The sequence below is a fragment of the Pseudopipra pipra genome, chromosome 5 (assembly GCF_036250125.1).
Source record: "Pseudopipra pipra isolate bDixPip1 chromosome 5, bDixPip1.hap1, whole genome shotgun sequence".
NCBI classification, from domain to species: domain Eukaryota; kingdom Metazoa; phylum Chordata; class Aves; order Passeriformes; family Pipridae; genus Pseudopipra; species Pseudopipra pipra.
The window spans coordinates 50282489-50295218 of NC_087553.1; the positions used below are offsets into that span (position 1 = coordinate 50282489).

At 39.5% G+C, this 12730-nt stretch overlaps 1 protein-coding gene across 2 annotated transcripts in view; it reads right to left on the bottom strand.

Moving 5' to 3' along the window:
* The window catches only part of TFEC (transcription factor EC), a 42081-nt gene extending 31711 nt beyond the window's left edge, over positions 1-10370 (bottom strand). For both annotated transcript variants that reach the window (XM_064656030.1, XM_064656031.1), the window contains exons 1-2: positions 10089-10370; positions 6531-6626 (exon numbers count right to left, since the gene is read on the bottom strand). In XM_064656030.1, the coding sequence (XP_064512100.1) occupies positions 6531-6626; positions 10089-10169 (177 nt within the window). In that variant the 5' untranslated portion in view covers positions 10170-10370. The remainder of the gene's footprint in view (positions 1-6530; positions 6627-10088) is intronic.
* Between the last annotated feature and the right edge of the window lie 2360 nt (positions 10371-12730).

The window sequence follows — 12730 nt, forward strand, 5'->3', positions numbered from 1 at the left end:
GACCTCAAAGACCTTGTAATGGCAGTGAGATTTGCAGACTGAGTGAACCGTGTTTTACCAATAGTGTCTTCATAAAATCAAAAGTAGAGTTAACAGATTTACCAGGACTTTATACCAATTGTAGTTAATAGAATCATAAAAATTAAAGAAGGAAAATATCTATCCTGTCTTGTCCTGATCTAACTTCTACTCCATGCCTGTACAACACAAGATTTTTTTCAAATGCCATAGGAGCAAAACAAAGACAAGCAAGCCGCAGGGCAACTGAAGATTTTCTCTGCAACTTTTCCTGCAGGAGTGACAAAAGTGAAGCAATCCCACTGACTTGACTCCCAAGTGGACTGGAAGCAGACAGTAGCTCGCAATCTTAGTGAAATACTAAACTATAAGTATATGAAATGAAGTCATGAAAGCGAAGCAGTGAAGCCTCACAGGACCCTTCAAGAGTTGACTCATTGCAAGGTATCACCTTCGCACAGCATTGTGCTCCCCTCTCTGCCACCCTTCCCCTGCCCAGTGGGCCCCCCAGCTCACAGCTGGCACAACTCCTGCCTTTCAGCATGCTCAGGTGCTTTTGCTTCCTTTCTCTGTTAGTGATTTAATTCTTTTTTTCCCAGCTTATAAATACCACATACATCAAGTCAGATGCAAATGAGGACTGAAGAAATTTGGTTAGCTTTACAAATAGACAAAGTTCTCAACAAAAGATTCGTTGTTTGTGATAGCTCTAAATATCTGAGGTGATGCAAACTTCAAAGCACCTATATCACCATAATAACTTCAGTACACTGTTATAGCTGGAACTGTTGGAGGAATTAATGCTGTTTCAAATCTCTAAGTATCTATTTCCTTTAAAGAAAAGAATCATTTTTTGGAAAATATTTTGGAGAGTTTTTTTTTAAATAACTTTTTTTAAATGATATATGCTCTACCTTTATCTCGGGCTACCAAGGCTATTCTGCTTCCTGACTGAGAATAATTCTTTAGATCACACTAATGGTGCATTTATCTATATATAATAACAATATCCCGTTTCTAGTGGATAGAAGCCGTTGCTTTCAGGAAACATTCCTGCTAGAAAGCTCATTCAAGGAGGTAATTAAATAACATATATTACAAATAAATCATAGAATCGTAGAATGCTAAGGGGTTGGTATGGACCTTAAAGATCACGTAGTCTCAACCCTCCCTGCCATGGGCAGGGACATCGCCCACTAGACCTGGCTGCTTAATAAGGATGGCTGCTTAAGTCCTTATCCAACCTGGCATTGAACATCTTCTCCACATCTTCTCTGGGCAGCCTGTTCCAGTGTCTCAGCACCCTCAAAGTAAAGAATTTCTTCCTATATCAACATGGAAACACTTTTTCTTGGCTCTATTTAGTACTGGACATGTTAAAAAAAATCAACAAAAAGGTTTTCCATAGAGAAGCTTTCCATTTTCTACCAAGCAATCTGAAAGAACCTGCTCCTTTTCAATTTCTTGAAGTCCAGTTTCATGGTAGTGCTCTGCCCAAAGCACTGCTCTGCAACTACTTCTTAGCTCTCATTACCAGCCATCTACCTGCTACAGAGCCTCTCCCCTCAGACTTCTTCAAGAATACTACTGAAAGCTTATATTTTTTTTGTCTGCCAGAAAAATGACAACTTAGAATCCTTGAAAATGTTCACAAAATTAAATTGTTTTCCTGGCTGGTCACACCCAGTACTGTGCAAGAGAGGCCTGTGCCCTTGCAAAACATTAATATCCTCTCCTTTCATTCTTATTCCTAGCCAGTCAATCTCCTAATACTGTTGATGTAAGTTTTAGTGGACTGCATGTCAAGCAGAGGACATTATCACAGTTGTACAGTGATTATCTGGGCTGCAACAGTTATTTCTGAATGAAAGTACTGGTAAAAGGCCAACTGTTTTCATACAGACCTCCACTGTGCTTGCTAGATTACTGGGTTTTCTGGTGACTCCTAGGCCTGTATACATATACTGTCAAAACAAAACAACATTTAGTGCCAAGAAGTGGTTCACAAAGTCACACACTGTTAAATCACACCCTGAAAAACAGAGATCCTATTTTTCAACTTTGCCCTTTTCTGTTTCTCTTCACTGTGACTAGTGCTCTCCAAATCTGCCTTAATACAGCATGGTTCTTAAATTTCTCTTTTTCAGATACTAAAAGCAATGTAGAGCACAGCTTTTTAATACCTGCCCTGAACTTTTGATGATGGTATAATATACACTTTACATTAACCTAAATATCTAAATTTACTATGTTCTGAACATTTGAAAGTTAATAAACTTTAAATTCACTACCAAATATTGAATAGACTGTAAGGATTTTGAATAAAAATGAAATTCTGATAAAAATGAAAAGTATTTGCTTTTCAAATGTCTGTCACCATAGCTGACACACATGGCATTAGTTCACTTCTAAAATTCACTCATATATTCTTTCTTTCATTTTTCTAATGATTGGTATAAGGTTGGGAATAAATATATTCCTCCTAATTTGATATTTAGAAAAAAAATTAATTTCTTATAATATAGATAAATATGCTTCTGTCTGTTAATAAAAGTATCATGAAAGTAATTATTACAACAAGGAAAAATGGCTTTAAATTGGTGTCATCTTCATGGGGGTTATACTTTCAGAGGAATCAAGAACTCTTGCATATAGGGAGGACCTGGTCTTATATTTTAACTGAACTTCTAAAAACTTGTTATAAAAAGTAGGTTTCTGCCATTAGTGTACTGTGAAGAGAAACAAAAACACAGACAGAGAATTCCCTATTTTAAACAATTCTTAAGTTGTCACCTGTCACGGGTTGAGAGCCGGGGGGCTCAGAGGTGCTTGGGTGCCAGGGCAGTGTTCCCTGGAGAGCCAATCACCGCTCATCTTGTTCGCTTCTGCTGAAAAAAATCATATATACAGAGCCACTGGAAACTGTTGGCAATTTTCTGTCTGTGTCTGCTGCTGCATGTAGGTGTAGAAGGCCAGGGGGTGGCTGGGCCTCCTTCTTCCCCCCTTTGGGGGAGGGGAGCCCTGCGGCCCCCCCAACTCTGCCTAAGCCAGAATTAGGGGCAGCATTTGGAGTGAGTGTTTGTGAGGGACGCGACTCACAACACCTGAGGTAAGAGGGAGGAGGCCAGGCCCTCTTCCCCCAGCCCTGCAGCTGCGGGACACTTGGGAGAGCGTATAACTGGACCGAGCTGCCTGTGGCCAAGGCTAGGGGGCTTTTCTCTCTCACTGTTAAGAGGGAGTGGATGCAAGGCTCAGCATTGAAGCAGAGCCAAAGTGGACGGGCTGAATGGAGCTCGGTGCCAGGGAGAAGAATCCCAGGTGAAATTGGAGACGGACCAGAAAGAGAGGCTCGGGAGTTGCCCTAATGAGGTTTGACCGAGGGCAGCCGAAAACTGACTTGGAGGACACTTGATAAACTGACTACACTACAGCAGCCTACGAACCGAGGTATGAGAGAACAGACTCAAAGCTATCTTCTTGGACTTCATGAAGAAGACAGAACTGCAGCAAACAGCTGAAGGTTGGTGGGGGAGTGTTCAGGGGCCCCGAACACTCCCACGAGAGAGAGACCGGTTACCTATCAGCCTGAAAAGGCTTTTCGTGGACTAATTGAGGGAGAAGCTCTGAAGGGACTGATAGAAATGTATAATAATATATATATAGTTGCTTTTTGCTTGTATAGTATTTATTTGTGTAAATAAAATGTATATATGCTTCCCCCTTCCCCTGTAGAAGCCTCTTGCCTGAAAGTTTTCTCTTCAGTGTTGAGATAAATTGTGGGAATGGGTGGGGAAAGCCTGGAAATTGGATTTTGGATTTCTAATGTGGCTCAAACTGCCACACCACCCAAGACCAGACAGTTTTATGAAATTATAAATTTGGGTCCAAAGACAATAAAAGCCACATAATCCAGAATTACAGCTTTAGAAGCTGTAATTATTTTAATGAGAGATCGAGGAATGTTCTTGTTTTCACTTCTCTGATTCTACTAATACATAACTGTAATTCATTAATTCAGGGTCAGACAATGAGTCTTTGAGCAATTATTCACATGAGTGGTCTCACAGAATTCAATGTCCTCATTTAATGTGCCATTAAAATGGTACATGGGTGCATCTAACTAAAGCAACATTAATTCAGTGCAACACACAACAAGTAGCACTGTAAAAAATGGAAAGATTAGTCAGCCACTGTCTATTGAGAACAATGAGAAAAGAAAATGGCTTTGTGAATTTGGAACACCCGAGTCTTATAACACATTCTGAAAGACAGTCAGATTATTTCAGAACTTCAGAGTGACTACTCTGCGGAGTTTGAAAAATCAAGACAATCCAAAGTAAGGAAAATATAAGATGAAACTCTAAAAATACTTAAGCGTTACACTGGAGAAGTGTAAAGAGAAAGCAAACACCAAATCAGACAGTTGCACAGGCAACTCAGTCTCACCTATGGTCTCACTCACTCTACATTTATGGCAGCCACCACAGCAAGGCGCTTGTGCAGAAGTACATAAGAGCTAATTTAAGTCTTTGCTTAAGTACAGCTCAAACCCAGCATGCCTTCTCAGGGAAATTAGATGTTCTCTTATTCCTGATCATGTCTCCTAGTCCAACACTCTTGTAATTGGTACATTTTTAGCTCAGATAAAGAAAATTTCACTATGCTTAATGTGATAATGAAAAACTGTATCTAAAAAACTTACTTTTCACCTGCCTCTCTATCATTCTCTATTGCACAGCTTATGACCAAAATTTTGCAGGCAAATTTAGAATGTTGCCTGAAAGGTGCCATAAAACCATGTGCCATGAACTAAATGCCTGAGATCACCTCTGTATGCATATTTCTTTTGTATATTTTTGGAGTACACAATACCGAAAAACAAGATAGAAGAGGCAGAGGCACTGCTCAATTTGTTCCACACTGGTGCAGTTCACTTGCCTTGTTGAAGGCAGGCTTTATTTTGCCATATTATTGAACAGAGAGATTGGGAAATGCATGCTATTCCCCAACTTACCTGCCAGCCTGATGATTTCCTCAGCACAAACAAAAATCCCAATACCACTGCTTGGACCAAAGGCACTGCAGGAGTCCCAAATCTTTGCAAATACAATATCAGCAAGGCCTAAAAGTCATTGCATATTTCCTTGCTCATCAAGAATAGGATATTCAATATATTTTAGAGAGATATGTCCTTCATGGCCGAAGATAAAGGCTAATGAGCCTGGAATTAGCATAGATTAACATCATCCAATTTTAAAAGGTATTAAGGGAGTATGACTTCAATCCAAAACCCAGAATTCATGCCTCTCGTCACCATCCCACAGTACCACACCGAAAGAATCCTCCCCTGCCTCACATTAATTTGAGAGAAAATATTAATTCACTCCCAGGGGGTATTTCTTTGCTAAGTTCTGTACTGAGATATGTATAAATCAGTCAAGCTGTATTAGTTCTCTAGCTGGCATGCAAATATAAGATGTTCACGGAACTATTAATTGGCATCAATACTGGACTGTATAGTGGGTAACGTAGACCAGTAGAGATCTTATCTCCTAAGGTATATTTGTAGCCAGTGATGTTCTCTAGTCAGAAAAAGATGTTCCTCCAGAGGGTGATTAAGAGCAAGCACCTGACACCGTATTCTGAAATTAACTTGGTAGATTGTCAAAGCCTTCAGCCTTCACCAGAGTGAAGTTTCAAGTCTCCCTTTATCAGTGTACATTTTAAAACCCTGTGTACATCAGTGTACATTTTAAATTAGGGTTGAGAGTACAGAGTACATCCTTCTATAAAGTGCATTACAGTTATTGATAGGTATGACTTTCATAAATAATAATGCTCTGGTTTTGTTGTGTCCAGAAAAGGTCCATCCTTCCTCTTCAAAGATGTAACATTTATGGAAACATAAGTAGCCTTTGTTAGTCCTCTGCCATTTCTTCACAAAAAGACATTACAAAATTAAAGTTTGTTACATTAATTCCCATAAAGCACTTCATTTGAAAAGTTACATTTCTCTTATTTTTCCTTGAATTTATTCAACTAAATGCAGCTTGTCTATATGAAAATCAAGAAATAGAGCCCATCCTTGCTTCAGCATAAGACACTGTACCATAGGAACTGTTACACAGGGAAGATCTGACTTTTGTTTTAGTCAAGGTAGAAGGATCTTTCAGCAAGACTCTAAAAGGTCTTATAGTGTTCAGAGACTCCTTTTATCCATGGTCCTGCATAGGAATTAGTAACTCCAATGGCTTATGCACCAGATCTTTCCTGGGCTAGAACCCTAAATGCTATTCAAACCAATTAAAACAGCTGTGTCACACCACACTGAAGCCCTTTTTCTAGCATTTTACATTTCTAACTTTTCTAACATTGACAAAAGAACAAACAACTGAATAGAAATGAGAATAGTCCACTGATACTATGCCTTAGTTTCTGAACTGTGATGTGCTTAAATCACTCAAAAATTTTTTCTGGTATAAACAGCAAGACGAATTCAACAAAATACTTACAGTTCTTTGCATTAGTAAAGGAGTTTCAGAACAACCTATGCCTTCATCATTAAAATTTGATTCCATATTGATTATGTCTTCAATCACCTCTTCCATCTGATAAAATAATATTTTAAGACAAATCATTACAAATAATAATGGAAAAAAGTTATTTTGAATATATAGAGGAATTAATCTTGAGTATTTATTACATCAATGAAACTGAATTTTAGAAGTTTATATCTTAAAATTCAAATAATTCAAACACTTCTACACAACATTCAGATTTTTTACTTCTTATGAAAACAGCTGTGGTTTAACAAGTCACATATTTCCTCTTAAGCATCAGTCTAATCTCCTGTTTTAACCCCTTACTGCAATACCATGACCAGATGACAGGAGTGCACTGCTATGTTGTCACTGTGACCTGTCATCTCAATCAAATGCATCATATCCACAGTGCATTTCTGCAACAGTGGCTGAAAGGAACCTGTGGTTCTGCAAGAGTGTGAGTCTCTCAAGGTCTGGTGTTACATGCTGGTCTCAAGATTCAGCAGGTAGAGGTTTGTGTTGTGTTTACACTGGATACTTTTCCAGACATTTTCTGCTCCCATTTTTGCTCTAATCTGAGTTAAAAACTACCAAAGCAGATGGAATAGCTCATTAATTATTTGGGATGAAATATGAATAGTTTGCAGACCCATAGACTTATACAGATTTGGACAAAGCAAAGCATGAGTTTTCAATGATAATTGTGGTCTGGTTCGATTCACAAAAATAACTTTGGGAAGGATCCCATGCCGAACATGTCGCTTTTAACTCTACTATCTGCAGCTCTTGGGAGCTGAAGGAAGTGTAGAGGGTCCTCTGCAACAAAAGAAAGTATTACACAGCCATGAGACATTTTGACACAGACTTTTAGGCCACATGGCCCAGCACAGCTGTGGTGGGGGAAAAACGTTTTCCCTCCTGGAGCTATAAAAAGTGGTAATCCCCGAGGGGAGTGGTGTCTCTCTTGGGGTTGACCCAATCAGCGCTCCTGCAAAATATAAACATATCACAAGCAGACCAGAAAAGAAGGTGATGTTGCAGTTGTTGTTGGAGAGGTGGCCATGTTCTGAGGCCACGAGGAGAAGGGGCCCAGAACCCCACTGGGGGCTGGGCCTCCCCCAGCCCCTGGCTGGGTGACTACAGGGACTTGGAACAGTGTTAGACTGGGCTAAGTATCTGTAGCTAAGAGCTGGGGGATGTTTCTCCACTGTAAGCAGCAGCAGAAGCAGCGACAGAAACAGCAGTGAACGGAGGCTATGGCTGAAAGCCAAGAGATAAAAACTGAAGAAGCAGCAAAGCTGGCGTTGCAGCCAAGGAGGAGAGACACAGAGAAATGTCTGATGGAGACAGAGCAGGACTAAGCTCTACAGAGAGAGAGAGTTTGGGTAATAACTGAAACAAACTCCCCAAACTCCTTGGAGACCTCTCCTAGAGAGGAAGGGTGGTGGACTCGCACTTGAGAGGAGTCCTAAAATGCAGCACCAGAGAGACGGAGAAGAGCGAAGAAGCTCAAGAGTCCTGGAAAGCTGGACTGGGACAGCCAAAAGGAATGTGGAGGAGGGCTTCACCCCCCCGCTGCCGCTGCTAAGCGAGCAGCCTGATGACAGAGCACGGGAGCTCTGCAAGGGAGCTTGAATCCCCTGAGGATAGGGACTGTCACAAAGACTCCTGCACTTCATGATATGACGTGGTGAAGTGACCTTTGTCCTAGTGAACACAGCCCACAGAAGAGAAAGACCCTCACTTGGAATCGAAGGGCTGTGAGGGGCTTGGAGACCCCCCTCGTGTGTAATGAAAAGAAATCCAGCTACAGCTGCTGCATGGAGGAAGGGAGACTACTGCCCTAGAGAGACTGCTGCTCTGAGAGTGGAGAGGATCTTTCCTTTTCCCTTCTGGACTTTTATTGAAGGGAGAAGAGATTGATCCATTGTAATGGATCAACTGATTTATTATAGGAGAGATAGTTAAGATTGTATATGATGTATTATAATATTTATTTGTACAGTGTTTGTAATATAATTCCCTTTCCTCCCATATTGAGTCTCGTGTTTCTGTCTGGAAAACCCATCTCACACTGCTCTGAGTTGTGGGAGAGGGGCTTGAACTCAAGAATTGGATTTTAGGGCTCTCAAACCATGATATAAATGGAGGTTCCACCTCCCTCTCTAAAACCAGAGAAGTGCTCTGCCAGGAGCTGTGCCCAGACACCTAGGAAAGCATTGTCAAGGCCAAAAGGATGCCAAGAAATGCCAGTAATTACACAATAGGAATGACTACTGTTTACTGCATCACCTGGGTGTTGGTTCTATATTATTTACTAATGTAACACTAGCCTACTCTCAACCACAAGGCATATCCACATTAGGAAATTACACTGTACCAGTCATCTCCCTGAGACTCTGTGATGGGATTATTCAAATCATCAAGAAGATGCCCATGAGAATTTTGGTCAGTGCCAACTATTACTCTCTCCGTCTTCACCAGGCACAGATCTGGAGAGGGATTTGCAAGCAGCCATCTTGCTTGCCAGGACAGAGAGTGGTGCAAGGGTAGGCTCCAGTTATTCCTGGTCAGATACCCAAAATACCTGACAGTAGTTCCAGCAACTGCACTTGCCAGCAGGGAGGTGACCATAAAGGCCTCCACAGAGGCCATCTAAAATAATCTTTGCAGACTAGTAGCTCCAGTAGTCCATAAACCTGGCTTAAAATATCGGTTGTCAATGCAGAAGGAATGGAGAGGCCCCAGAAGAACTCTCCAGGAAACTTTGTGGATTTTTTTCATCTCCTTCATGCTTAGCTGCATAACATCCAAATGCTCAGATGAGTCACAATATATTTGTAACATTCTTCTATTCTGTTAGAGTCCAAGATATAATACACATCTCCATGTCTCATTTCTGTAGGAATTCCCCCTTTACCTAATAAGCAGTCTCTTTTGAAATCTACTGAAGTACTAAAGGACATAACGATCTACATCTCACACTGGCTGAGAATGTAATATTGTATAATAGCTGTCCCTCTATTAAAGTCAATGGTGGCATTAAAGTTAGCATATATATGTCAATTTACTCAAGATAACCCATGTATAAATATATCAGCTAACTGAAAAATGAATGAGGGATTCTTTCAGTTACATCTTGAAGGTAATTAGTATTTAACTTTTTAATGCAGCTAGAATAATAGTTTTAGACAGAAATAACTCTCATCTGGAATAAAAGTTTTCCTTTGCAAAGTCCATATTCAGAAAACATATAGTAACATATGACACATATATTAAAAGATGCAACAGTACATTTTAGATGGCAGCAGCTTAAAAACTTGACCATGCAATAAGCTATTCACAGGCATTCAAGGGAATAACCCACATAATCCAAAAGAATGCAGGAAGCAAGTGCTGTAACCAAAGGCCCCATGAAAGTAAAGAAAGTCATCTCTTGCCCACTACTAGTACAAGATGGGTCATGTGATGTTTCTGCAGAAGCAGACAAAGCCCAGTTCCCCTTTCCTTTCACCGGTCCTGCCCTACCGCATTTTCGTGTTCGCCTCCAAGGGCCAGCAGCTTGGTAACGGGGCTTTCCGGTGTGCCAATATCACTGACTGGAGGCATGTGTCCGTTTCTGAGAATAGAGGTCACTCCCACAGGCTGGATTGTGTGAGAGTGGGAGAGGGAAAGTGTCTGGCTGGACAGCTTGGTATCAAGGGTCAAGTACTGCTTCACTTGGTGCCTCTGGCTCTGCTGTATGTGGTATCTAGACTGATTTTCCAAGTGTGTTTGTACCTGGAGAGGAATAGAAATAATTGCTGAATTTTCAAGCTGCTAGTATCAGTATTTGCCAATATGCTTACTTAACAATACTTCAAAACAATAGATTCAGTTTTAATAACACTTGGATAGAATTAACAACCTTAATCTTTTTTTCAGTTTTACACACACATTTCTTATTTGTGTACCATTTTCCCCTTACACAGCTGAACAAACCCTCTGAATAATTATAAAAAAAAATATAATTAGAAAAGATAACTATGATCCTGAGAAAAGACCAGAACTATGCTACACATTTTTCTCTTCTAATTTAAAAATTATCTTTCTTGAGATTACTAATATCAAATCTACAAGCATATATGTACTCTAAAATTAATATCACAATGTATTTACTCTTTTGTACATGAAAGAGTAAATAAATGCATGAAGAAAAATACGATCCAACCAATAAATATAATATAATAAAATATAATCCAACTTCAAATGATATCAACAGCAGCAGACATTATTTCAGATCATTTGAGGAGTGAAGGACATCATAAAATCTAATGGTTAGTAGATTATCCATCCCCTCCTAGGCACTCCTGTTGTCTATTACCAGGCTTTCCTAATCACAATGAATTTAAAGTCTATTCAGAACCAGAAACACCAAGCATGAAGGAAGTCGAAAGCATCCAACACAAATGTAAATATAACTCCACCAGTTCCACAAAGCTGAAACAGAAATGAACACTCTGAGATGGATTTTGTAATCCAGAAAAAGATCCCAATGCACATGTAACTGACTGTACCCCTTTCTGTTTTATACCTCACTGACAAGTCTGTTCTGGGAACAAGAACATAGCAGCCTTTAAGAGTTACAGATGCATATTCAAGCTTCTTCAACTGCTCTTTCTAGCTTGAGTACACATCATCATGTTGTAAAACTGTGGTAGAGTTGTGCAATGTCTTTTCCCACAGTCACACTAAGTTTACTTTTGTTTCTAATACGTTGCACAATGGCATAACTAGGCCTTCAACATTTTCTGATAGGATTTTTCTTCTGCTAGTAAAAGAATATGTAGCATGTCAAAAGAAAGAGGACAAATTTAGGGGACCTAAAGGAGGCATGAACAGTGTCACTGATTTTCCAGTAAGCAGCAGTGCCACATCTTTTTTGGCGTTCCACTAAGAACAAACAGACAATATCTGTACTCCCAGGCTGCTTTGCCCACCATCAGTCCCAAGAGAAATAATAGGAAAACTGGAAAGAGATTTAATTAATAAATTATTAAAATATAGGAATATAATTAATGCTAGTCAACATAGTTCTGTGCAAAATAAGCCTTGTCAAACAAATCTACTTCTGCTCTTTGATGAGATTTTAAGTTAGATTGCCAAAGGTAACGATGTAGGTATAATACACTTCAACTTTTGTGTGCCTTTTGACTTAGCATCATTTAATATTCTAATTAAAAATATAGCACTACACAATATCAATAAAGCGTGTTTTAACCAGTTTAAGCACTGGCTAGCAAACATGCATAAGAAAGTGATTAGCTTGGCATCAGAAAGAGGGGCTGTTCAGTCTTGTACTACTCAATTTAACCATCAGAGATTTGGGACCAATGAAAAATATAACAGACTAAAAAGAATAAATATTTTTAGAGCAGTGTTCCCAGTCAGAAAAACACATATCTGCATATGCTGGAGGAAGAAATACAGGAGCCATCAATGACGAAAACACTTCAAGCAATAAGTCTGTCTGTAAAGAATTTGGCATCATAACAAACCAGCAACTCAGCAGGAGTGTCCCACTGATACTATAGGAAGAAAGGGAAAATAACATAAAGGACGTAGTGAATAGGATCCTGGCTTAACTCTGCTTTTATTTATGGCTCAGGAGAGATCAATAATGGAAGCCTAAAAATATTTCTACTCTAAACATATTTGAAATATAGATATTGAAAAATAGAAAGTATGTAGAAAAGAACTATGGAAGTCATTGTAGGCTGAGAAAAGGGTGTTTGAATGAAAGCTAAAGAAACTCAGCTACGTCCTTGGCAATTTGTGAAAAAAAATTGTGAAAATCTTGAGAGATCCTGAATGTAAAAGGGACTTTCAGCAAGCACAGAAGAGCTGTGGTAAGAACCGCTGGCCACAAGCTGATGCTAGGCAAGCGCATGTCAGAAATTGTGTGCATAAACACTGAAACACTCAAAAGGAAATGTTCTAACTGCTGTTTTCTTCAAACTGAGGATTGATGACTTTCTGGAAGAGATATAGTAGCCAAATCCAAAATATATTTTTATCATACACATTCTTGGACTCAAAGTTGAGTACTAGGATAATAGTTGAACGGAATACAAAAGCATGTGATTTTAGAAGAATTAGAATGAGTGGTCTAATAACCCTTTCTGTGTTAA